Genomic DNA, 25,947 nt, shown 5'->3' on the forward strand with positions numbered 1-25,947 from the left:
ATGTGGACATAATTGCGTTTATTGTCCACTCCAAGCTGCTGAACATACTGTATTGAACATAAAAATGACAATTTTCATACACACACAAAATGAACATTTCATATTGATTATTACTAAAAATGCAGATCTCTAACATACATGAACATTTATGAAATCGCTCACATAGTTTTAAAAGAAATGTGATCCTCTGACCAAAAATTCTGTGAACATGTACACACTCTTGAGCTCACACACACACACAGAGTTGCACATATGCAGGCCACAATACAGACACTTGTACACATGTATGCACACATTCAAGCAATACACATACTAACTCACACACTCATATACAATCTCTCTCTCTCTCTCACAAACAACCATACAATCACAAACACCCACAAGCATACTCAAATGTGACCCTCCACGACGGTATGAGTCGCATGTCACCTTTGCATGATTTTCATATTTTTACATTTTCCTGAAGAGTGTTTTATGCTCTATCCAGTGGTGAAAACCGTTTTAGAAAAGAGCGAAAACTGTTTGAGTTATAAGCCTGTGACTAAGGTGACCCTCACACTGTTACCAGACACTCCCCGGACTTATATTAAGCCTAGCGCAGAACCGCGCGAGGTGACATGCGACTCATTTCGTGGTGGAGGGTCACAAATGAACAACAATGAAACTGCAGAGATTCACTGGTCCAGTTCTCCAAGGAATATCTGCTTGTCGCTTGAGGCTGATGCCACTGAAAACACACACAAAAGAGAAAAGGTCAGAATCTAACATCTTGAATACCTTGATAAAAAAAACCATTTAGGTTTCAAGTGAAAACAGTTCTAGCAATCAAAATCAAAACAAAAAATTATAAAAAACAAAAATGAAAACAAGAAGGAAAATTGAGTCTGTCGGATAAAGGGAAGTAACTTCTTCCTAATCATGAGTTCTCAAACAAGGGTACAAATAATCAAAAACACAAGTAAACAAGTGTCCAAGTATTCTATAAATACCAGCGTTGTTCCAAAACACAGCAGACAATAGGTCAGTTGGACCTGGCTTCAAAATATATATTGGTCAAATTGTCCTGGCTGCAAAACGTTGTCAGAAGACGTCCTATGTGTCAAAGCTATCAGACAATTGACCTGCCTTGGGTCAGAAAAATGCGTCAGATCAAGGAAATATGCGTAAAAGACCAAAGACCAAGGCCTGGGAACAACACTGTAATACTTCTGTTTTCCTCAGCAATCAATAACAAAACACCAAAAACACACTACCAGTAGGCGACTTGCCCTATCGGCCAGCGCAGCGAATTCGCGCGATAAATCTGCAATACCTTGCGTGGTCTTGCGAGATCTGCCTCAAACTGCGGGCATGTTTTGATAGCTCTGTACATGTGAGAGGTTGCGCTTCAGTGCAGACAGTTCGCCTTGAAAATGGTGAATTTGCACTGTGCAGCAGTGGGCTGCAGCAATGTTAGCCGCAAGAATAATCCTAAAGTTCGTTCAAAGTACCCAAGCATGGCCCGTACACAAAGGAAAGGCGATCGAGTTTTTTTTAAACACAAGCCAGAGAACACCAGCGCTTGTGAAGCGATGGCTGAATTCTCTTCGACGTCAAAATGATGTGCCATCCGTTGTCTGTTCAATAACTTTATCAGCTTCGGTTTCTTATATCCTGAATATATTTTTTTCTTTTCTTTGAGGTATTTTTGCAACTTTAATGCTCGCAATCGCATGAAAATTCTGCTGTTCTGTAGCCAATGCTTAGATCGTTGATTGTAGTGTATGGAAGGAACGATAACTCTTGAGAGCAAAAAATGTGCCCGCAGGGAAGTGAACCTTCCTTATCTTTTGCACCAGAGAGCTATCCAAGCGGGGTATTGTGCAGGTTGGCTATTGAGTTTACAAGGATGTAATTCAATATCACTGCAAGACCGAGCCTAGCTAGGCAGTTTCTACATGATGCATCAATCCAGTGGAACCCCCCTTTTAATTCCCCCCCCCCCCCCCCCCCCCAATTTAAGACTCCCTCCTATTTAAGACCTTGTTTTCTCAGACTTTCTGTTCGTAAACTCTGTAAAACTACCACCATTTTAAGACTCCCTCCTTTCTAAGACCCGATTTTCTCTGATTTTTTTAGGTTTGAAAAGGGGAGTTCCACTGTACAGATAAACTAACCAATAAACTAAAAAAAACTTACTGATTGGTTCGAAAGGATGGAAGTCTATGTCGTTGACCGACCCAGCATGGCCAGGCAGCTTATAGGTGATGCGTCTTGATGTCGTGTCCCACACGTAGACGAAGCGATCCCCGGAACCGGCGGCAACCTTACTGCCATCTGGTGACCATGTGCACCGCAACAAGTTCTGCAAACAAAGATTGCGTTGAGGTTAAAAAACTGATGTCCCCCTATATTGGAATAAGTAATGGTTATAAATATTTCAAGACCCAAATCACCAAAGCAATTGTTTCAACCATCTGTGTTTTTCACCAGTCAAGGTATGTGTGGTCATCAAAAAATACTACACATTCAAAATGCATCTCTTCATAATAAAAAAAAAAAAGTGAAATCTTGCATTAAAAAATGTATTTCCAATAGGTGTTAAAATTGTGAATGTTTAATATTTTTGTTCTCATATGTGTGTATATATTCACCGTTGCCCACGCAAAAAAGTAGTACCTAATCTTTTTGAAGATCAAACAATGCATCTTTTTTATCAACTACAATCTTGTCATTTTACTGGTCAAGGGACATAACCAACTGATCAGTAACATGAGTAGACCAGTTATCTCCCTTTGACATAATGATCAATTCATGTCGTCTTTCCTGTTCTTGTTACCTTTTCAAAGGTGTGCTGATGTCCTGACATGATTTTCACACAGCGTTCGTGTGGAGCATATGGTCTGACGTCCCAGATTCTCACTGAAACGCAAAACACCACATGATATAACAAACAAACCAAATCACCAATTCAACCTAAAAACTAGTACCGACAGTCTTTGTAGGACCACCAAAAGACAAAAGCCAACCAAACACAACATTTATTGGTGAAGTCTAAGAATGGTTTGTATTGCAATTCATACAATGTTCCATTTATTTACTTATCTCGTTTTTCATTTTAATCTCAGAACATTAGCCGTCTGTCTTGTTTTTAACTTATCTTTTTATATTTAGTCAAGTTTTGACTAAATATTTTAACATCGAGGGGGAATCGAAACGAGGGTCGTGGTGTATGTGCGTGTGTGTGTGTGTGTGTGTGTGTGTGTGTGTGTGTGTAGAGCGATTCAGACTAAACTACTGGACCGATCTTTATGAAATTTGACATGAGAGTTCCTGGGTATGAAATCCCCGAACGTTTTTTTCATTTTTTTGATAAATGTCTTTGATGACGTCATATCCGGCTTTTCGTGAAAGTTGAGGCGGCACTGTCACGCCCTCATTTTTCAACCAAATTGGTTGAAATTTTGGTCAAGTAATCTTCGACGAAGCCCGGACTTCGGTATTGCATTTCAGCTTGGTGGCTTAAAAATTAATTAATGACTTTGGTCATTAAAAATCGGAAAATTGTAAAAAAAAATAAAAATTTATAAAACGATCCAAATTTACCTTTATCTTATTCTCCATCATTTGCTGATTCCAAAAACATATAAATATGTTATATTCGGATTAAAAACAAGCTCTGAAAATTAAATATATAAAAATTATTATCAAATTTTTTTTTTCGAAATCAATTTAAAAACACTTTCATCTTATTCCTTGTCGGTTCCTGATTCCAAAAATATATAGATATGATATGTTTGGATTAAAAACACGCTCAGAAAGTTAAAACGAAGAGAGGTACAGAAAAGCGTGCTATCCTTCTCAGCGCAACGAATACCCCGCTCTTCTTGTCAATTCCACGGGCACTGCCTTTGCCACGGGCGGTGGAGTGACGATGCTACGAGTATACGGTCTTGCTGCGTTGCGTTGCGTTCAGTTTCATTCTGTGAGTTCGACAGCTACTTGACTAAATATTGTATTTTCGCCTTACGCGACTTGTTTTTTCTTTTTTTTCTCGAAACATTAGGCCAAAAAAAAAAATAGGTGTGGTTACGGTAACATAGCCAAAAAAAATAGGGTAGGAAGGTAGGCAATCACTTTTTTTTTTTTTAACTTTTTTTTCTAATGTGTACAAATTAAACCTACTTGACAGGGAAATAAGTGTGCGACTCGGGCGCTTTCGCTTTCATTGCGTTTTCTGCACTCGTTTTCTTGTGTGTGTTTTTTTTTTTGACAAATGGAATAAAAAGTTATAGGATCGGCCCCTAAAAATAGGGTAGGTCGGGTTACCGTAACCACACCTATTTTTTTTTAGGCCTTAGTATTGGAACTCTTTACGATATTTAAAATAAAGTATTTACATGTGTTGTCCATGGCATTGGACAAGAGGTAGGACCCGTCTGGACTCAGCCTCATCCCTGTCACTGTGTCGGAGTGACCCCTCATGCGGGACACAACGTCGTTCTTTCTCAAATCCCAAACCTGTGGAGTAGAAAACACCATTACAGTAAGAAATAAGTACAATGTATACCTATCGTGAACTACAACTGCAAGACCTGGCTATAACCAAGGATCGTGTTTTCTGAAAATGTCCACAATGTTACCAGTAATTTGAGTAAAAATCTAAAAATACTGAAAATGCAATTGGAAACTGGTCATAGTCATACATACATAACAGAAAAAACGTATAATATAACAGGTATAATAATGCATTCAACCAGTTTCTTTGCGACAAATTTAACGTTAACCCTATGTTTTAGACTTGGTTTGACGCCTTGGCAAATCAGAGTGACAGCCAAAATACTGGTTTTGTAAATGATTTGTGTGGTCACTGAATCAGTTATCTAACGACTGAGTATTTGCAGACACAGCAAAAGCACAGAGCTATAGCTTACAATTTGACGACTAATCTCTCAAAATCACCCTGAATATCCCAAGACTGCATAAATATTATATTATTTTTGCTGTCAGTGACGTAAGAAGGCCAGGGGAATGAACCCACAATGCACACGAGCAATCATGGATTCAAGACCACAAAAAGTCATCGCAAATTTTGAACAGAATGAAATTTTTTCAAAAAACCTGGAATAATACTGTCATATTTTGTAACTGACCAATGTCATACAACCATGGCTTCAAATTACTTTTTCAAACAGCCTGGATTAAATAGTGTCATATTAACTCATATGGTGTTTTTTTCCTTCTATTTTGTAACTGACCAATGTCATACAAATATAGATTCAAAGCACGAAAAAAAAATACAGTTGGTAATTCAACCATCCAAGTTAATGGGAACGAGCCAAAGCCTGGTAAGTAAAAACTAAAAACTTAAATAGAAAATCCCTTAATGATTCACAAAATAAAAGAAACTATTCTTAGGTCAATGAGCTACACAAAGGCAGCTGCTCAAGAACTTCCCACTCACCTTAACGTCGTTGTCGATGCCCCCAGAGAATATCTGCTCCGCTGTATCGTTAAAAGACACTGCTGTCACCTGATACATGGACTGGAAAGTGTTCACCACTCCTTTCTTCCTTGCATCCCACATCTGAAAGGTAAAGGTAAGGTAAGGTAAAATAAAATAAGGTAAGGTAAGGTATCATACAGACCTGTTTACCACCATAGCTTGACATGAATAATGGTCAAGTAAAAAAAAAAGTAATCTGATGACCAGTGGTTACAAACGCCAACGTTAGCATACACAAACCTTATTTGAAGCACGTTTGAAAAAAATCGTAGTCTGGACTAAAATGGAGTATTTTTTTCCCCCAAATCCAAAAAGTTGTAATAAATTAATTACTCCAAATTAGTAAGGGTAAACAGGTTTGAATAGTTCTCGGAGGTCACCTGCATGGAAATGTGGGTGGCTTTCTTCCTGGGGAAAGCAAGCTGCCATACAGTACGGTGTTATGCTTAGCATTTTCATGTTTCTATAACCCACCAAACTCTGACATGGATTACAGGATCTTTTCTGAGTGCACTTGTCTTGTGCCTGTGCACACGAAGGGGGATAAGGCACTAGCCGGTCTGCACATAAGTTGACCTGGGAGATCAGACAAATCTCCACCATTAACCAACTGGGCGCGGCCGGGAAAAGAAACCTCTCTGATTTTAGACTTCCCCCATGTTAAAACCTTGCTTCATCAGAGTTTTTCTTCAAAACCTCAATAAATTTATTTGAATTCTAAGACTTCCTCCTTGTTAATGTAACCGAGTGCCGTAACACTACGATCACCTCGGGAGGCGAAGTGCCACAGGATTGAAAATGTTTGGGCTAATTTCTCTGCCCTATAAAAACTGTTATGCAAACCCGAAGGTTTCCATGAACATACAGACAATCGGAAACCACCAGACCCCATCACAAACAGAATTCCACAATCCACCAGTGTTGACTTAAAGGCCAACAACTCGGGTGCAGAGTCTGCTGTGAAAGGAGCGGTAGCCTCCCCTGTCACATTAAGACCAGATTTTCTCAGACATTTGGAGGTCTTAAGAGGAAGGTTCCACTGTAACAAACAAACTGGGCAGAAAATACACAGACCTTGATCGTGCCGTCGTCACTTCCACTGCACAACAACTGGGGCCCTCTTCTGGCAGCGCACACCGAGTTGACGAACGACTGGTGACCTTTCAACTTGCGCATCCTGACCCCGACCTCTGTATCCCACACAGCCACTGTCTTGTCTGTTGAGCAGGTGAAGCACATCCTGCGAGCAGAAGACAGAAACTATGATACAGAGGTACCTGTGATGAAAGGACACCCTTGGGACCGGCCAAAAGTATCCCATTGGCTAGTGGCTTGTCATGACAGGTACATTTAAGTAGAAAACAAATAGACAAAGGGATAACAGGTGTCCTTTCATGGGAGGTGTCCACACGTTAAAGAGGCCTTACATCACAGGTATCACTGTACAGAATTTTCGGGACCCTGGACAAAGACAGTGGATTACAGTGGACAAGGCAATATCATTTCAAAACAATGTCAATGTTATCTTCGTCATCATCATGAAGAGGGTTACTGTTCAATGATCTCAGCTTTAATTTTACCATTGATTTGTGAAAGATTCCAACAGAAAAAGTGACTGGTCTAGGGAATTCCTGTTTAAATATTTTACTTCTGTTTTAATATTTTACAACAGATTGACTGTTTGGTGACTTGCGTTTTCGTTTTACAATCTATTGGGGACTGATTCAAACAGAAAGGGTTACCAAGGGTAACTGTTTGATGACTTATAATTCTGCTGCAAGTACAATTTCCCAATTGATTTTGGAATGATTCAAACAAAAGAGTGAATACTAGCTTCTTCTATACATACAGTCTGGGAGCAAAAAGTTTTTCAAAACCGTGTGGAGGAACATACTTTTCAACACTTTTTTAAGCAAGAACAATGATTAATCAGATCAAATTACATGTAGGTTAATTACAGTGCGAAAACCACTTCCTCTTTAACACTTTCATGCTCACTTTCAGCCGAAAACAGCTGATAACTTGCATGTAGAAACAGAGCAGTTAAAGCATGGTTCCATTAGTCTACATGCACTAAGTTTGCACTAAAAAGCTTCATTCCACCCCTCCTTACGGGTTCCGTGGTTGCGACATCTTGACATTTCATTTTCAGATGTATGTACACATGCTATTGCAACATTCTCAAAATCACATCAATCACTAAAATGACTACGACCAATATGTAGAGGTTACATGCCGAGTCTCAGTGATTATTAAAAATAATGGTCGAAGTTAGCGGATCATGAAAAATGCGAGCTTTAGCGAGCTTTTTCATGACCGCGAACTGAGACCATTATTTTTTATAATCACTGAGACGAGGTGTGTAACCTCTTTATTCCTCCTTTCTTCAGTTATTCAAAGAAAAGAGGAGTTTTTTTGCGAAAGTTTGATCGAATCCTATTCTCTCAACCAGTCAACCTGCGCAGGCGATCGATTAATGCGCGGTTGTATAGTTCCGTGCAAATCATTCCATTCTGTTAACACTTCTTGTCAGTTTTCCTATTTTGGGCTAAAATCAAGTACACAGATATGCTGTTATTCTGCTGTGGCGGCAAAGGCAGATATTGTGTGTTCTGTATATGTTTTGGTATCGCTTAGGATAATGTTCTTTCGTCAAATGGGACTAGCAGACGAACTTTTGCACCCGTGTTCCAACGTTAAAAACTGTATGAAGTTAAGTTTTCTGGGGAAAATAGTGTATGAAACCGCTTTATGTTGTTTAAATTGATGAGATGTGTGCATTTGGTTGCGTGTGATCTGTTTATTAAATGAAATATTGTTGAAAACTGACCGTCGGATTGCAGTCTGTTGTCGAAGAAACTGAGTGAAAAGAAGGGGAACTACTCTTGTCGCTAGACAAAGTATGAGTTACTTGCCTTGGGAAATTGCTTGTGATGAACGTCTGATCTAGATTCAGAAAACAACCGAACTCATGGATTTTATATGGAGATTCATGTGTTCAGGCCTGTAGTTGTTAATTTAAATGCGGTATGTTTGTATTGTTTGCTCCAGAGATGTATACTTCGTACATTAGAGCGTTCGGAACTTTTCAGTCGCAAAAAGTAGTACCGAAACAGAACAGCTTCTCAACCCATTGCACTATCGAGGATTCAGGCTGTTGCTGGGTCGTTATTTGTTTGGTTGCTGGGTCATTATCGAAAAATAACTACCCCTACAAGTTTACAGAGGTAAAGAAGCAGAGGGGGGAATAAGTAGAGGTTACACGCCGAGTCTCAGTGATTATTAAAAATAATGGTCGAAGTTGGCGGATCATGAAAAATGCGAGCTTTAGCGAGCTTTTTCATGACCGCGAACTGAGACCATTATTTTTTTAAATCACTGAGACGAGGTGTGTAACCTCTTTATTCCTCCTTTCTTCAGTTATTCAAAGAAAAGAGGAGGTTTTTTGCGAAAGTTTGATCGAATCCTATTCACTCAACCAGTCAACCTGCGCAGGCGATCGATTAATGCGCGGTTGTATAGTTCCGTGCAAATCATTCCATTCTGTTAACACTTCTTGTCAGTTTTCCTATTTTGGACTAAAATCAAGTACACAGATATGCTGTTATTCTGCTGTGGCGGCAAAGGCAGATATTATATGTTTTGGTATCGCTTAGGATAATGTTCTTTCGTCAAATGGGACTAGCAGACGAACTTTTGCACCCGTGTTCCAACGTTAAAAACTGTATGAAGTTCAGTTTTCTGGGGAAAATAGTGTATGAAACCGCTTTATGTTGTTTAAATTGATGAGATGTGTGCATTTGGTTGCGTGTGATCTGTTTATTAAATGAAATATTGTTGAAAACTGACCGTCGGATTGCAGTCTGTTGTCGAAGAAACTGAGTGAAAAGAAGGGGAACTACTCTTGTCGCTAGACAAAGTATGAGTTACTTGCCTTGCGGGAAATTGCTTGTGATGAACGTTTGAGCACGGCAAATCTAGATTCAGAAAACAACCGAACTCATGGATTTTATATGAAGATTCATGTGTTCAGGCCTGTAGTTGTTAATTTAAATGCGGTATGTTTGTATTGTTTGCTCCAGAGATGTATACTTCGTACATTAGAGCGTTCGGAACTTTTCAGTCGCAAAAAGTAGTACCGAAACAGAACAACTTCTCAACCCATTGCACTATCGAGGATTCAGGCTGTTGCTGGGTCGTTATTTGTTTGGTTGCTGGGTCATTATCGAAAAATAACTACCCCTACAAGTTTACAGAGGTAAAGAAGCAGAGGGAGGAATAATGCAATGTTATTGCTGGTGAATCAATAATTCAAAACCAGTGCGTATAGGCAAAGTAGCCATAATAAAATTCAAAATAGAAGCAACAACAGGTTGATTAGCTGCTCTCATTACCAGTAACAGCAGAAGAAAACGTCAGCTTGCACATAAATCAACAATACGCAGCTGCATTTATCACTTGATGACCACCCAACCAATCACGTAAATCATAATGCGCAATAGTTTCCGAAGACATCTTTATGTGAATTTCAGTGATAACTCCTTTGATAGGTTTCTGCCCACACGCCATTTTTAGTTTCAATCTGTTCCCCATAAAAACGTCACCCTGGATGACTTACGTCCCATCTGTGGCAAAATGAAGCTCCATGACGGCACCTGTGTGGCCCTTCAAGATGGCAAAATTCTCGCATTCTCCGTACACGGACCAGAAATCTGAAAAGTCATTGAAGAAAGAAAACTGACCAAACCGCAGGAGTAAATGAGTACAGGTATTCACATTCATGTAAAGAAAAAAAGAAGAAGAAAAAACAGAAAAGAAAATGAAACAGTGTCTCTTTGATCACCGAACAGTTTTCTGCAAAATGAAGTACAGTGGAACCTCCTTTTTAAGACCCCCCCTCCCAATTTAAGACCCCCTCCCTTTTAAGACCCTGTTTTCTCAGATGTTCTGTTCATAAACTCTGCAAATGTAACCCCATTTTAAGATCCCTTCCTTTTTAAGACCTGATTTTCTCAGATTACTGAAGGTCTTAAAAGGGGGGTTCCACTGTACATGTACAACCAATTCTGTATAAAAATAAAATGTCAATTGTCATTTAAACAAACATGAAATTAAGCCACACACACCCTCCTCTCCCCTTCATCTAAGAAAAATATGTGAGCACCAGTATGCCTTATGCCTGCTTCTACTCCACCCCCCCCCCCCCCCCCCCCAAAAAAAGTGTTTGTCCAATGAAGATAAATGGTGTAATCTGATGCGAAATCAGCTCAGGATTTGCCACTTCATGTATCATGTTTTCAAATTGTGTGTGTGTGTGTGTGTATGTGTGTTTATGTTTGGTGCACGCTTTTGCTTTAAATTGCAAATCCCAAAGCCGCAAACTATGCACAGTGGTAAGTAATCTTAATGGGCCCTTTGAGTCTGAACTACATGTACTAATAAGAATTCTTATGGGTCATTTTCTGATTTTATTGCACAAGGGCGCATGATGGGTCAGTAAAGCAAACCCTTTGTTGGTACTGGTATGTACTCTCGCATTGTTTCAAGACAAGAGATTATTTGTACATCGATAACAGGTCAGGTGTGTCAAGCACATCAACTATGCCCCCACACACACATAAACATACTTTTGTGTACCACTCTGAGATAAAGTGACCTACAAAGCAAAACACGGAATTCATGTAGCTCTCTTCCCCTCACAGGAAAAAATGACAATCAGAGACCTCAGTGTTTGTCCCTGACATACTGACACATATCTTTTGTTCTGAGCCCACTGATAATTTTCACCCTTTTACAGTTTTAGTTCTAGTTAAAAAGAGCATTGCATCTTAATAGATTAACAACGATAGCTTACTTTCCTCCTTTTAGTCAAACAGCATTGCATCTTAACTAATTAACATTGATAATGATAGCCTAATTTTCCCCTTTTAGTCACACAGCATTGCATCTTAACTAATTATCAATGAATGATAGCTTACTTTTCCCCTTTTAGTCAAACAACATTGCATCTTAACTAATTATCAATGATAGCTTACTTTTCCCCTTTTAGTCAAACAACATTGCATCTTATTCTTAACTTATAATCTACAATGATAGCTTACTTTTGGTTTAAGCGTGTTTTATTCAATTTCTCATAAACACGTTTCAAACAATAACAACATTAAGAACGTTACCAAGCAGATTGCTTATGGACACGTTCTTGAAATGATAATCAATACACATTCCGATTGCAAAACATGGCGAACAAGTGATAGCTTCAACACTTATCTTGATAATCTTTCATTATATTTTATACAAATAAGATGAAGAGAGAGACAGAGAGAGAGAGAGAGAGACAGAGAGGGAGAGAGAGAATGCCTGGCTGCATCAATTGCACAGTTAATATAATATCAGCCGAAGCGATTAGTTAACATAACATAGTCTTGTACAACAGAGAATATTTTCGTGTTCAAAGATATAGTTAAATCAGTATTTCCAAACAAGAGTGTTTTGCAGTCTAGAACGTGTGTTGGCAGACTATTGAATAAAATGGTTCTATGTTCTTTAAATTTTGGACAGTATAACAAGAAATGTTCAGAATCTTCCGGGCATGCTCCACACGTACATTCTAAATTATCAGAGAGGTGTCGGTTAACTAAGTCTTGTTGCAAATCGCTCATGTTTAATCTCAACCTGCTGTGAAATACCTGTGCCTGGCGGTTGCCTAAATAATAATACTGTGGAACAACAACATCTCCATCGGTCAAATACCTTTTAAATTCACCAACTGACTGCGTTTGTTGTATATTTTCTGGAAGATTATTCCACAAAGTTGTCGTTGAAGGAAAAAATGAAGATTTATATAACTCACTTCTGCACAATGGAACCTTACGTTCAAGAGGGCGTCGTCTGTGGTAAGGATTTATATCGGAGACCAGGACCGGCAGTTTGGAATATAAATATTCTGGGGTTAAACGATTTACAATTTTATAATACAGCAAAAGTTTATGACGACGTCGCCTTTCTTTCAGGGGCACAAAACCCGATTCGTTATACAGTTTTTGGTGGCTTGTGCCACGTACTGCACCTACAATGATTCGGATTGCATCGAGATGCAGTGTCTCCAACTCGTCTGCCAAACACTGTGTACAGTTATCCCAAATAACGTCCGCGTAATCAAACAATGGTAACATAAAGGATTTATATATAACTTCAAGTGATTTTCTGTTTAAACGATGCTTGAATAAACCAAAACACGCAATTGACTTTCTACATTTAGCAATTAGACTTTTTATGTGGGAATCCCATTTACAATTACCTTGTAGAATGACGCCAAGGTGCTTGTGATTTTCAACATCAACTAAGTGTGCATCTTCGAAATACAATGGTGGAAGTAAAAAATTGTGTTGCCTACAAATGTCCAACAATTCTGTCTTTTGACAATTGCTTACTTTTTCCCTTTTAGTCAAACAGCATTTCTAATAAACAAAGATAGCCTACTTTTCCCCTTTTTAGTCCAACAGCATAGTAATATTATCTTAACTAATTAATAGTGATAGCTTTTCCCTTATTAATCAAACAGCATAGTATCTTATTCTTAAGTAGTTAACCATCAGTTTCTGATCACAGACACCGCCCGCCTTCACATGAAGTAAAAACACCCTTTTGTTTGAACAACGCCAGGGAACATCCTAGGTCAGTACTAGGTGCTCTCAATAGAGAGCGAGCATTTTTTAAAGAATTTATTTTCGCGTGGACATATATATATATAGGTATGGATCGGAAGACTCGTTATGGCGCTAGAGAAATCTAGAAAATAAATTGACAGCTTGTGAGACAAACATTCTTAAAACACGAATGAATTATTCTATCATCAAGACAAGTCAGTACAATTCAAAGTTATTAAAGTTTGACTGGTGTATGAAAGTCTAAGATGCAGCTCATTTGACGACGGGGAAGTAGGCTTCCGATAACCATGCAACATTCCCCTTTTTGCTAACTGCATCTTCATTTTTCATTTTTATAACTTTATTGTCCCATTGCTGGGAAATTCAGGTCGCTTCCTCCCATTGGAAAGCTAGCAGCAACAGAGTCTCACTACCCAGGTGTGTGCGTGTTTAGGTGTAATCAGCCACCTGCATTTATAGCAGACTGACCGAGGTCTTTAACGTGTCACTGTGGTGACAAGGAGTTGGAACATGGATACCGCCTCTGAGTCTGCACATAAAGTTGACCCGTGTCCGTCCTGGCCCGGATTCGAACCCGTGATACTAGGATCACAAGTCCAGTGTTCTACCAACTGAGCTACAGGGCCCCCGTTTACCATTCCCCAAGCAGATGACAGTGTCCTATTAGTCTCAGTGCTATCACTGTCCTATTCCTAAATCTTCTAAACACTTACGGATGATTCTGTCAAAGCCAGCAGAAGCAAGGTACTGGCCGTCTGGTGAGAATTCTGCTGTGTAAATTTCTCCCTCATGACCTGACAGGAGCATGATTGGTGCCAAAAGGTTTGATGTCCGAGGAGGCCCCTGCAAGACAAATTAAGTTTTGAATTATACATAGTCACAGCCAACAGTCTCTATTAGGCCAAAAAAAAATAGTCTGTTTACAGTAACCCGACCGACCCTATTATTTTCGCGCGACCCTAGACTTTTTTTTTGGCATTCGGGAAAAAAAAAAGAAGAAAAAATTGCAAAATAACGTAAAAATATGGTTTTTTGGAGAAAAAAAAAAAAAAAATCTGGATCGACCTACCGACCCTATTTTTTTGGCCTATGTTACTGTAAACAGACCTTTTGTTTTGGCCTTAGTATCAGTATGTGCAGTGCAGAGAATGAGCAAAACTTTACCAACCCTTTGATCTACTGATACTAGTTCATTACACTGGTATGACTATGAAGAATGTGTACATTTTAAATAAAACAGCACTACAATTCTATAATAGAATTGCCTTGCAGTTGCACCAATTGTTAAAAGGCAAAAGCTATACGCACTCCGAGTGTACATAGGATCGATGAGTCTGTATACACTCCGCCGACAATGAAAAGCTCTGGTACAAATCTGTAGCCAATGAAATGCCCCCTAACATTACAAGTCGTTAGGAAGTACTTATGCCAATGAAAAATCAGTCTGACGTATGGACTTCCGCTTTCTCTTAAATATACTTATAGAGTGTCGAGGGTTGGCAAATAATGTACATTCACATTGTATACAACCGTTTCTAGGTCGATACACACTCCGAGTGTGTTCCAAACTCCGACAATAAACAGCAGTGAAGCATCAGTTTCATGTTTGTTTTTGTCTGTGTTTGAAAACTTTGTTCCCCGCGTACTTTGATACCATGAATCGAAAGTGAAGCGTACCTTCGCAAAATGGCGCCGAATGACGCTCCGAGTGTTGATGCAGTTCATTGTCTGGTCATACTGTTTTCGTTTCTTTGTACTCTTAATTAATATTATAATCAACTGCTCTGTGTTCCTATCACAAAGTGGTGTCGAATGGCAAATTACGACGCTTCGCGCCCGAAAGTTAACGCCGGAGTGAAAACAAGATTCTGACCCCTGTATACACTCTGAGTGCGTATGTAGCGGGCAATCATAGCCAGTGCGTTGTTAAGGCCTAAAAAAAAAATAGGTGTGGTTACGGTAACCCGACCTACCCTATTTTTAGGGGCCGATCCTATAACTTTTTATTACATTTGTCAAAAAAAAAATAAAAAAAACGAGTGCAGAAAACGCAATGAAAGCGAAAGCGCCCGTGTCGCACACTTATTTCCCTGTCAAGTAGGTTTAATTTGTACACATTAGAATAAAAAGTTAAAAAAAAAAAAAAGTGATTGCCTACCTACCTACCCTATTTTTTTTGGCTATGTTACCGTAACCACACCTATTTTTTTTTTTGCCCTAAATTAAAAAAGCACAAAATAAAAAAAAGTTTTGTCATTTGTAACTCCTTCAATACTTTGTTAGAATAGATGAAGATCTATGGTAAAATGTCAAAGTTGAATTTGATGCAAACATGAAATTAGACAGCGTATCCTGAACATGTTTCAAACAGATTAAAAACAAGACGTTGAGAAACACATACTATCACTCGTTGACGTTGATATGAGTTCATCTACAATGATCACTTTGGTGGTCAGTGAGGTGCAATTAAGATTCTGTTCAAAATAAGGCTTGTAGTTACATTTGTATTGTGGAAATGCATTAAGATAATGATAAGGCAAAAAAAAAAAATAGGTCTGTTTACGGTAACATAGGCCCAAAAAATAGGGTCGGTAGGTCGGGATTGTTTTTTTTTTTTGTTTTTTTCCAAAAAACCATATTTTTACGTTATTTTGCCAAAAAAACAAGATTTTTTTTTTCTTTTCCCAAATGCCAAAAAAAAGTCTAGGGTCGCGCGAAAAAACTAGGGTCGGTCGGGTTACCGTAAACAGACCTTTTTTTTTTTTTGGCCTAATGTATAAATTCATATATTGTTTGCTGTCTGCATGATGCATTTAATTGCAAAGCGATAATAAAATGTCAAAGTTGTGACCCAAAATGGCCTCCCTAAAGAGGAATGGCTTCAGTGGGTCAACTCAAACAGTGATATTGACTACATCAGTGCATCACCGCAAGAAATTATGCTTTTAATTTAGGCTTCATGCATTAACAAAACATTGTGCTAAACTTTTTGTTTTACTTTAGAAGTGGATATTGACGCAAGTATGGACGAAAAATTGCGTTTCAGACGCATCACTAAGTGTCCCATTGTGATGTACTTTTTCACTTTCCCAAAGTCGATGACAAGATAAAATCAGCTTATCCACTATGCACATCAACAAACTATACCCAAAATACTTCATTTCGCACCCTATTAGCTTACAAATATTCGAAAGATTTGGATGCTGAGAATATTTTTATATAGCGGTGTCTCAAGTGTAGCGTCTGAAACGCAACCCAAACAATCGCAGAAAATGTGTTCGAAACTCGAGTTCAGACTGGCTTCCTCGCGTTGACGGAATTCCCCGGGAAATTCCACACAAACCGATGACGTTTACACAGAAAATCCAAACACATTTTGACCTTGAGACACAAAAAAAAGTGACGCGTCCCGTCTTCCGGTCACTTGTGCACTGAAACGGAAAGTAGCACTTTTGTCCACAAGCTTTTATGTTCCATGCATCATTATTCTATTATCTTTTTAATGTTTGTGTTTTTCTAGCAGGTAACTTGATCTAAATAAACCGTGTTTACATTTTCTCTTTGTGTCCCATGCAACGTCGGTAATGAAATTTTTGATATTTTTTTCATTTTCAAACAAATCTGTGTACTGCATCAAAATTAACCTCGTGTGCAAAGACTATTATTAAGCATACTGTTAAAAAAATGTATAAGGCAGATTTCAAAATGCCTTTAAATAAAACAAAAATCGAAGTTTGGTCAAGTTTGTTTACGTCGCATCATGGGACGTCACGATTCCAAGGTTTATGGTGTCCCATGCCGCATCGGAAACGAGGAAGTGCAGACTTTGTGAAGAAACTAAATAATCAAAAAGTGTTTTCCCGGTGAGAGCTGAATCTGTTTGTGCCAACTGTGTTCGCTTTTATTTTTCAAAACGCCGATCATTGTGGTGGTATATGGAAATTTAGCAATTAACGTTACTGACGGATCAGGAGACGTTGTTCTGCTTTTAACGGCGCGATGGAAAGGTGTCCGGTGATGCATCAGAAACGGGATCTTTGATTTCAGTATATGTTTAATGTTGAATTAAGTTTTGTTGTTAATGTTATGATGCAGAATCTTGTTGGTGACTATAGTTTTTATTTGTACCATATTTGTGTGATCATGATCAGACTTTGAAGTTTATTGTTAGCTGTGTTAACAGACAATTTGGTGGACACCATTTTGGAAAGGTGTCCCATGATGCGCCCATTATCAAAACTTCACAGATTCTGATTATTGCATAAAACTAATGTCTTTATAAGTTTATGGAATTTATTGCACACAATGACAATACAGTTAAAAAAAAAGAAACTTATACATTATTTGTCTTTAGTATTTTCCCCCTTCATAATCAATTTAAAATTCAAAGTTTCACATGCTACATGGGACATAATGTGCACTCAACAGTTCTTACAATTTTGTTTTTCAGTTTGTCAATGTCATGTGGACACTTGCCTTGATTTTAAATTATCTTTGTTAATAAGTTCATTTGTATTTTGGGTGTGCCTTACTAAATTGTTATAAACTAAATTATGTTTTAGGTGCCATCCATGGCAGAACTGGTCAGGAAGTCAATTGCTGCTGATGTCCATATATATATATGCTACTGTTTTTGTTTTATGATTTATCTGTGCATTTCCTGTGTAAATAAATTTATAGTTTGCATTCATACTTGCAGTGTTAAAATTTCTTCGAGTGGTGGTCAGACTGTACATGTGACATTGAAACTATAGATTTTCTGATCAAACATGTCCACACATGATATATAATCATATATATCACATTTTTGTGTGCATGCATGACTCCATAACTCATTCTAAATCAAAAAGACAGCATTTCAACAAACAACAAGAAGGAGTAGGAGTTTATTGTGTCCCGTTTAATTCTGTAACGCTGTGGTGTAATGGTTTGTTTTTTCTCTCCTGAAAACCAAGTGTGACCAAATTTTATACTAGCTGGGCTACAACAACTAAGTGGTGTTGTTAACATTTATAATAAATTTAGCTTCATTGTACTTTCCTTTGCTAATTTAGAGAAAGTTTTGTTTCTAGTGTTGCTGATGCTACGGTGTCCCATTGTTTACAACTCTTTAAGTTCACACATGTATGTATGAATGCAGTTGGGGGTGCAAGGTCTGTTCTAAAAGTCTTATTGTAATGTCATCAAGCATATATCATAATCAAATATTAATGGACATCTACTTTTTTGTGATATACATAGTGATGGTGTCCCAACGTTGCATCCTTAACGCCAGAATACCCCCCTACTAAACATGCTGCTCCTGGTAAAAGGATTCATGGTATTCATTTGTCATTTCAAAATCTGTTTCTACATTGTTCAAGGTATCTAAAACCTTAACAGTTATTGTTTTTATTTTTATTTTAAATTTTAGCTCATTTTCCCCCTTTTGGTACTAGTACTGTAGATGAACTCATTATTTATACTGAATCTATGGACATAGTCTATAATAGTGATATAACTGAGTGATGGGATGGAAGTGCAATACAGGAATGATACAGTACCGTGATCATCACTTCCATGCTTTCTTCGCCGGAGATTGCAACGAGCTCGTTTCTAGGTTTCTTGGCAAGAACAAGCGCCCCATCCATTGCTTTTCTTTTGAGATCCATTTTCGCCTGTAAAAACGACAACCAACACAAAAATCTTCGAGTCAAAAACGCTTCTCCCACGCCACTTCGACTTCCGGTTAAACTTCCGTACTGGGAGTTCTTCCCCTTGTCGTACGTTATACATGTAGGCTATCTGATTTATTGTCTATATTCGTAAATCGATATACTGTTTGCCGCATAAGCCCTTTCAATAAGTTATCATTTACGTTCAGTATCCAGAAGAAGAAAAAAACCCTTTGAGGATGTTACATATCATACTGGAGATCACTTACTGTGAAGATTGTAGCAGACGACAAACGAACGAGCCTGTGAAAGTTAGTTATCTCCCTTGCAAATACGCCTTCCTGCGACAACAAAAGCAAAACTTGACTATCACATGTATAATGCGATGACAGTTTGTGCTGACCGACATAGATAAACTAAAACAGCAGTAAAATCTGACTTTGTGATAGCTGCAGAATGGAAGAAGCTTGCTCAGACATCGTGGTCGAAACGGACAGTGAAACAGAACGCCTGCTGGTCAATCCACAAGTTGCTGTGATTTCTAACCGTGAGAGAAAGAGAAGTCGAGGATCTCCCGTGCTTGTTGTGACTGTGAATCAAGCGGATGAAGACGATGACCTATCCAGTGCCACATCTGCTCCTGTATATGCTCATGTCAGCCCGATATTTTCCGTCCAGGCAGACGACATCGAGCAAAGGTGAGGGTGTGTGTTAAGCACAGTTGTTTTTATTTTCATAGACCTGTACACTATCTTTTTTATCTTTAACTCTAGGGACCTTATGCGCACCAACCAGTGAGGATGATTGCCCTCTATAAGGAATCCATCAGTACGAAGAAGAAGAAGACGGGCGCAGTGGCGGGGTGGTAAGACGTCGGCCTCCTAATCGGAAGGTCGTGAGTTCGAATCCCGGCCGCTGTCGCCTGGTGGGTTAAAAGTGGAGATTTTTCCGATCTCTCAGGTTAACTTATGTGCAGACCTGCTAGTGACTTAACCCCCTTTGTGTGTACACGCAAGCACAAGACCAAGCCCCCCCCCCCACCCCCGCGTATGCAGCTTACCTTTGTGGATCGGCATACAGGTTTTTAACCTAAATCGTCGCACAAGTACAAGTACAAGTAAGTACAAGTAATTGCGCACGGTAAAGGTCCTGTAATCCATGTCAGAGTTCGGTGGGTTATAGAAACACGAAAATACCCAGCATGCCTACTCAAGCGCCATTAATAGTCAGAATATTGACCCTGGGCATCTAATGGAAGAAAAAGCCTATATAACATATATTATTATATAAAGATAATGGTGTTTATATTTCTCTCACTTTTGGTTCAAAAGATATCTTGCGGTTACAACGTTAAAGCCGTTTAGATCTACTTTGTGCAGCTGCCCTAGTTTTGATGTGATAAAATCTACTATGATATGCCTGAAGATACAGTGGGAGAGTGCTGTTCATGAATTGGAATAAGAATATCAATAAGAATTGAATGTAACAATTACAATATCTGTCTGATAAAACCATTTTTCTCACCGGCCTTGTTGATCTCGCTCATGGATTTCCCCCTCCCCACTCTCTACCTCTCCCTCTCTCTTGCATGATACCGTATATATACATACACGGATGTTTTTCTGTGTGTGAGTTTGTGTGTACGATACCGTGTGTACGTATGCGTTTATGCGTGTGCGTGTGCGTGTGCGTGTGTGTGTGTGTGTGTGTAATGAAGAGAGAGAGAGAGAGAGAGAGAGAGAGAGAGAGAGAGCGGTAATTGAATTTGGCTTTTACCGAATGAAAACTATTGTCAAAAACAGTGCATTAAGAACTAAAACCAACCAACCATAAAATAACAAGAGGCGAAGCCATCAAGGCTCACGTAAGAAATCGAACAGTAACACAAACTCAATCACTCCGTCACACATACACACACACACACACACACACACACACACACACACACACACACACACACACACACACACACACACACATGTACAGTGTTTGGTGAAACTATGCAAGAAAGCGAGACCCTGGATCTGCCAAGAAGTCTCGGCCCGCTCACAATAACAATGACCGAGACTTTCAGTAATTCCTTTGCGTGACGTCTAACCCTCTTACGTCATAATGTGACGTCTTCAAATAGTTTCTATCACACACGTCGAACACTTTTGACCGAGACTGACGTAATCCATAGACTCGGAAATGTTAAAGTTTCTACCACAGACATACACACATACATACATACATATAGTCACCTGGCTGGCTATAGTGGGAGGGTTACTTTTGGTGGTCACATTAGATATTATGTTTTTTGGAAAGTTCGTTTTATTTGCAGCCACAGTTCGGTAAACGACAAATGGCTAAACCCAACCACCTAAGAATGAGAAGCGTTTTTGTAACATGACCCATATTCTGCAAAAATGCAGCCATGACGCAGGGGGTAGGTTACAAAAAAACGTCATGTACCGCTTGACTGCATACGGATATAAGCAAATTATACCTTAAACGAAAGCTAAAGATTGTTGCCATCAGACAGCAAGTAAAATGCCTAATTCGTATACACAGTTTTATTTTTAACAACATCTGTATAACATGCGGACGACAAAACAGGAAATGCCATTTTCTCAATCGATATGTATAGCTAACTGAACGCCTGGTTGAAACCGCAATCAAAAACATCTTGAAAATTGTTTATTCTCACAGCTAGAATTATTTTACATCAACAATTGTAAATTTACCGAGGAAAACAAGTCACATAAGATACATAATGGATGATTTTGAATCAACTCCAAAAAACCGAACCGGGTCGAAGCAAAAAAGAGTTTACACATACACAGGCTTGAAAAAGGATAATTTGGTTCAATCTGTTAGATTTTTACCCATAACGTTAAAGATCAGCTCAATATAAAAGGAAAGTGATCATTGTAAAAGGATTTTGCTATCGCAAAATAATTCAACTTCCGGTTTTACCACATGGCGTCCATAATATTATCAATTTATTACATAGCGTGCATTTGTCAGAAATTATACTAAATGTTAGAAGCGATCTTAAAGTGAAAGTAACGTTTAATAAAAGTATGCGCATTTACTTATTGATTGATATATGACTAAAATAATGGACATGTAATTTAAACGTACAAAACGACATTTTGTACACCACCTCTCAAAAAAAACGCGACTATGACCGACCGATATGTATGAGTAAATTAGGTCATTGTTAGTGATGAAAACGGGTTTTCTTTAAAAGATAACACGCAAACTGTGAAGTTCAAGGCCATAAATGATTTTAGTACGACTTCTTCAAAACAGGTCTGTTTTTCACTCCACCAGTTTCAGTTTTAATAAAATATATGTATAGCTGTCATTTTCAAAAAAAACTTATCTGCAATTCACTTAACCAAATACACCATGAACCCAGAAGATATTAGAGTGAGACACTTTACAGTGAAATATGTTATGATTCCCCTTATTTCAAAATATATGCATTTTAATTGGCAGACACGATTCACGTCGTAGGTACGTGTCGTCTGGTGAGGCAACTGTTAGCATTTTTTGCCGTAAGAATTGACATTTTTAAACATAATCATGGACAAAAAACTAATTCTACAAAAAGTGCAGGTTTTCTTGGTATAGTCAGTTAAAGCATCTTAAAATTCAAGAAATTGTGCAATTACGTGTATGTATTTGAAATGGCAGACAATATTGAATGAAAGTGATTTTTGACTGATTGAAACCCTACCCCCACTAACAAAATGGGCCCTGAGATTAGGGGTGTTAGTTAAAGATGACTGAATAATGGCTATGCTTTTCCCCTAAAGTATTCAAAACCTAAACATATACATAGGCAAGATGTTCTACATTAACACAATTAACTTTTTAAACATATACACGATACTTCCGGTTTTTCTACCGGATGACTTATACATTTAGGGGGTAAACACCTTATCGTAGAAAAAGCTTTATTTTCAAAAAGTGCAAGTAATTATTAAAAATCATACATAATATTTATATATATGGAGTTAATTTTCCTTCGAAAGTCATTTGTTTCAAGTGGCAGACAATGTCAGTTGGAGAGTTACATGTACGTAAAGCGTATAACTGTTGTCTGTGATTAGTGCATTGTGGACACATTGGCACCATTTGATCCTAAATGCTAAACGATGTCGTGATCATACCACAGTTTTAGGATAATTTACATCGCATCGATTACTAAATTGATGGTAGAATTTCACTGATAAATTCTATTTCCAGTAGCGTCAGTGCCGTTATCTTTTTCTTTTTGTAATAAGGTAATAACGAATGAACCACGTGTCACACTCTTATGCTAGTCTTTAAATGAAAATTCCAATTTTAGTAAGTTAAAATGCATGTATTGCGCGTTACATACATTTATACCTCCCCCCCCCCCCCCCCCCCGGATTACAATGCAAGTAAACACATATAAAGAGATAGTAACGTTTTACATGGTTACACGTTCAGTGGTGAACGTAACGTGTGGTTTAACAAAATTACTTGCACATACAATAGTGAAGTCTGTCTGTGTGTCTCTGTTTGTGTGTTTGTCTATGTCTGTCTGTGTGTTCGTCTGTTTGTCTCTCCCTCTGTCTGTCTATCAGTCTGTCTATCTCTCTCTCTTTCTCTCTGTGTCTCTGTCTGTCTGTCTGTCTGTGTGTCTCTCTCTCTCTCTCTCTCTCTCTCTCTCTCTCTCTCTCTCTCTCTCTCTCTCTCTCTCTCTCTCTCTCTCTCTCTCTCTGCGAGGTAGGTGCACTTAAAGAGAAAGCAATACAGAAAGAAATGCATTTCTCCACCAAGAATGAAGTTTGTCTGTGTGTTTGTGTGCGTGTTTTTTTGGTTGCGTAAGTGTTTCTCTATAAGCATCTCTACGTCTTTGTTCGCGTACATAAGTGCGTGCGTGCATGTGTGGGTGTTTCTGTGTCGGTTTGTCTCACTGTGTGTATGTCTGTCATTTTGTCGGTATGCTTGTGTATGTGTCTTTGTGTGTGCGTGCGTACGTGTGTGTGTGTGTGTGTGTGTGTGTGTGTGTGTGTGTGTGTGCTTACGCGTGCGTGCGTGCGTGCGTGTGTGTGTGTGTATGCGTGCGTGCGTGTGTGTGTGTGTGTGTGCGCGCGTGTGTGTGTGTGTGTGTGTGTGATTGCAATTATTCCTCCTTTTTACATTTAGTCAAGTTTTGACTAAATGTTTTAACATAGAGGGGGAATCGAGACGAGGGTCGTGGTGTATGTGTGTGTGTGTGTATGTGTGTCTGTCTGTCTGTGTGTCTGTATGTGTGTGTGTAGAGCGATTCAGACCAAACTACTGGACCGATCTCTATGAAATTTGACATGAGAGTTCCTGGGAATGATATCCCCGGATGTTTTTTTTCTTTTTTTCGATAAATACTTTTGATGACGTCATATCCGGCTTTTTGTAAAAGTTGAGGCGGTCCTGTCACACCCTCACTTTTCAATAAAATTGATTGACATTTTGGCCAAGCAATCTTCGACAAAGGCCGGACTTCGATATTGCATTTCAGCTTGGTGGCTTAAAAATTAATTGATGACTTTGGTCATTAAAAATCTGAAAATTGTAAAAAAAATGTTTTTTTTATAAAACGATCCAAATTTACGTTCATCTTATTTTTCATCATTTTCTGATTCCCAAAACATATAAATATGTTATATTTGGATTAAAAACAAGCTCTGAAAATTAAAAATATAAACATTATGATCAAAATTAAATTTTCGAAATCAGTATAGCCGAATATACGGCGTTGAACTACTCACAATCAAAAGGTTTAAACCTGCAAATGATATTAAGATGCTCTTTTTGATTTGCCTTTCTTATTTTTTTAAATTTAACATGTGTATGTTTCATTTCTTGGGACTGTTCAAATGTTTTACACTGAAAACCAAAGCCGATTACTTGCCTCATTATGATTTTTGTTAGCATACTGAATTACGTCATAATTACAAAAACAAACAGATAATGACGTCATTTTAAGTGGCACAAACGTGTACATGAATGCCTTCCCTTTCGAATGATTTACAGTTATATAATTTCTGTCAAGCGGTTTAAGTTTTATGTCCGTTTTATGAACCCAACCCTCAAAACAAGAATAGTAACGCCAAAGAAGGAAAACAAACACACAAACCAACGTTTTTCTCACCGGTGGTTTGGAATATTGCCCCAAAACTTTAGATTTAGTGTTATGGTGTTAAAATCTATCAGAAAAATGTGTTTGCTAACGTGACGCCAAAAAGTAACCAAAACGGTCCTCAGCCGACTGACTAATACGCACGCACAGACAGACAAAGTTTATCATCGCACAGGCTACACTTACGTGGAGCCAAAAAGCACCCTCCATCCCTTTTAACTCTCTCTTCCGCTTTCTCGCGCTTTTTCTGTCTGTCAATCCCCCCCCCCCCCCCCTCTCTCTCCCCCTCTCATTTCATAAAAGAATTTGGGAGAGAAGAAAAGGTTTCAATATCCTCGGTTATACCTTGTGTCAATATTTCCATTTACAAATATATGCAATAACACTGTCTTACAATTAGTCAAAAACAAAGCCCTTTTTTTCTAAAAAGATCAAAATCCGAAAGAAACAACTGAAAATCATGCAGAGACTTTCTTCCAAAAATTACAAATCTCTGGCAAATTGAAAGGAACAACAAAATATTCCTTCAGAGAGAGCGAGAGAGAAGAGAGAGAGAGAGAGGCAGAGAGAGAGAGAGACAGAGAGAGACAGAGTGAGTGAGCGAGCGAGTGAGCAAGAGAGAGAGATAGAGAGAGTCACACACACACACAGGCACACACACACACACACACACTAAAACAGACAGACACACTGACGCACACACATACATACACAGACATACATATATACACACACAAACCACGAGTGAGAGCGAGAGACTGAAAACATGAGAAAGAGAGAGTCGTCAGTAAGTAGTGGTATTGACACGTAGCGATAATGACACGTCGCGCTAAAAGATGTAGTGCAGTCGTCACGTAGTGATAATGAACGAATGATAGCGACTCATTTGTAGCACTAATCAACGTAGCGATAGCGGCACGTAGCACAAATGACACGTAGGACAAATGACACTCAGCACAAATGACACGTAGCGCTAGCGATACGCACCCTCGCTTATGC

At 38.6% G+C, this 25,947-nt stretch overlaps 2 protein-coding genes across 3 annotated transcripts in view; one reads left to right on the forward strand and one right to left on the reverse strand.

Moving 5' to 3' along the window:
* Positions 1-18,882, reverse strand: LOC138980267 (U5 small nuclear ribonucleoprotein 40 kDa protein-like). Of its 2 annotated transcripts, XM_070353118.1 has the most exons (10): positions 18,696-18,882; positions 13,866-13,995; positions 10,104-10,197; positions 6,560-6,725; positions 5,444-5,566; positions 4,380-4,500; positions 2,819-2,901; positions 2,179-2,344; positions 646-727; positions 1-390 (listed from the first exon to the last, which is right to left on the reverse strand). In XM_070353118.1, exons 1-9 carry the CDS (start codon positions 18,801-18,803, stop codon positions 675-677), a joined length of 1,044 nt encoding a protein of 347 aa, XP_070209219.1. In that variant the 5' UTR covers positions 18,804-18,882; the 3' UTR covers positions 1-390; positions 646-674. The 2 variants fall into 2 exon arrangements, with proteins under 2 accessions (XP_070209219.1, XP_070209218.1); XM_070353117.1 differs by having other exon boundaries at positions 1-727.
* A 232-nt stretch (positions 18,883-19,114) lies between these two features.
* LOC138980603 (proton-coupled zinc antiporter SLC30A2-like) overlaps positions 19,115-25,947 on the forward strand; it is a 40,082-nt gene continuing 33,249 nt past the window's right edge. Inside the window, exon 1 of the mRNA XM_070353518.1 lies at positions 19,115-19,504. Within this exon, the coding sequence (XP_070209619.1) occupies positions 19,263-19,504 (242 nt within the window). The 5' untranslated portion in view covers positions 19,115-19,262. The remainder of the gene's footprint in view (positions 19,505-25,947) is intronic.

This window comes from Littorina saxatilis, linkage group LG11 (genome assembly GCF_037325665.1).
Source record: "Littorina saxatilis isolate snail1 linkage group LG11, US_GU_Lsax_2.0, whole genome shotgun sequence".
Taxonomy (NCBI): domain Eukaryota; kingdom Metazoa; phylum Mollusca; class Gastropoda; order Littorinimorpha; family Littorinidae; genus Littorina; species Littorina saxatilis.

Excerpts from the sequence above, each read along its gene's own strand:
- LOC138980267 (XM_070353118.1), bottom strand. The coding sequence starts at position 18,803 with ATGGATCTCAAAAGAAAAGCAATGGATGGGGCGCTTGTTCTTGCCAAG. Across the intron at positions 13,996-18,695 it reads GCATGGAAGTGATGATCACG|GGGCCTCCTCGGACATCAAA; the intron begins GTACTGTATCAT and ends TTTGTCTTGCAG. Across the intron at positions 10,198-13,865 it reads TGGCTTTGACAGAATCATCC|ATTTCTGGTCCGTGTACGGA; the intron begins GTAAGTGTTTAG and ends ATGACTTTTCAG.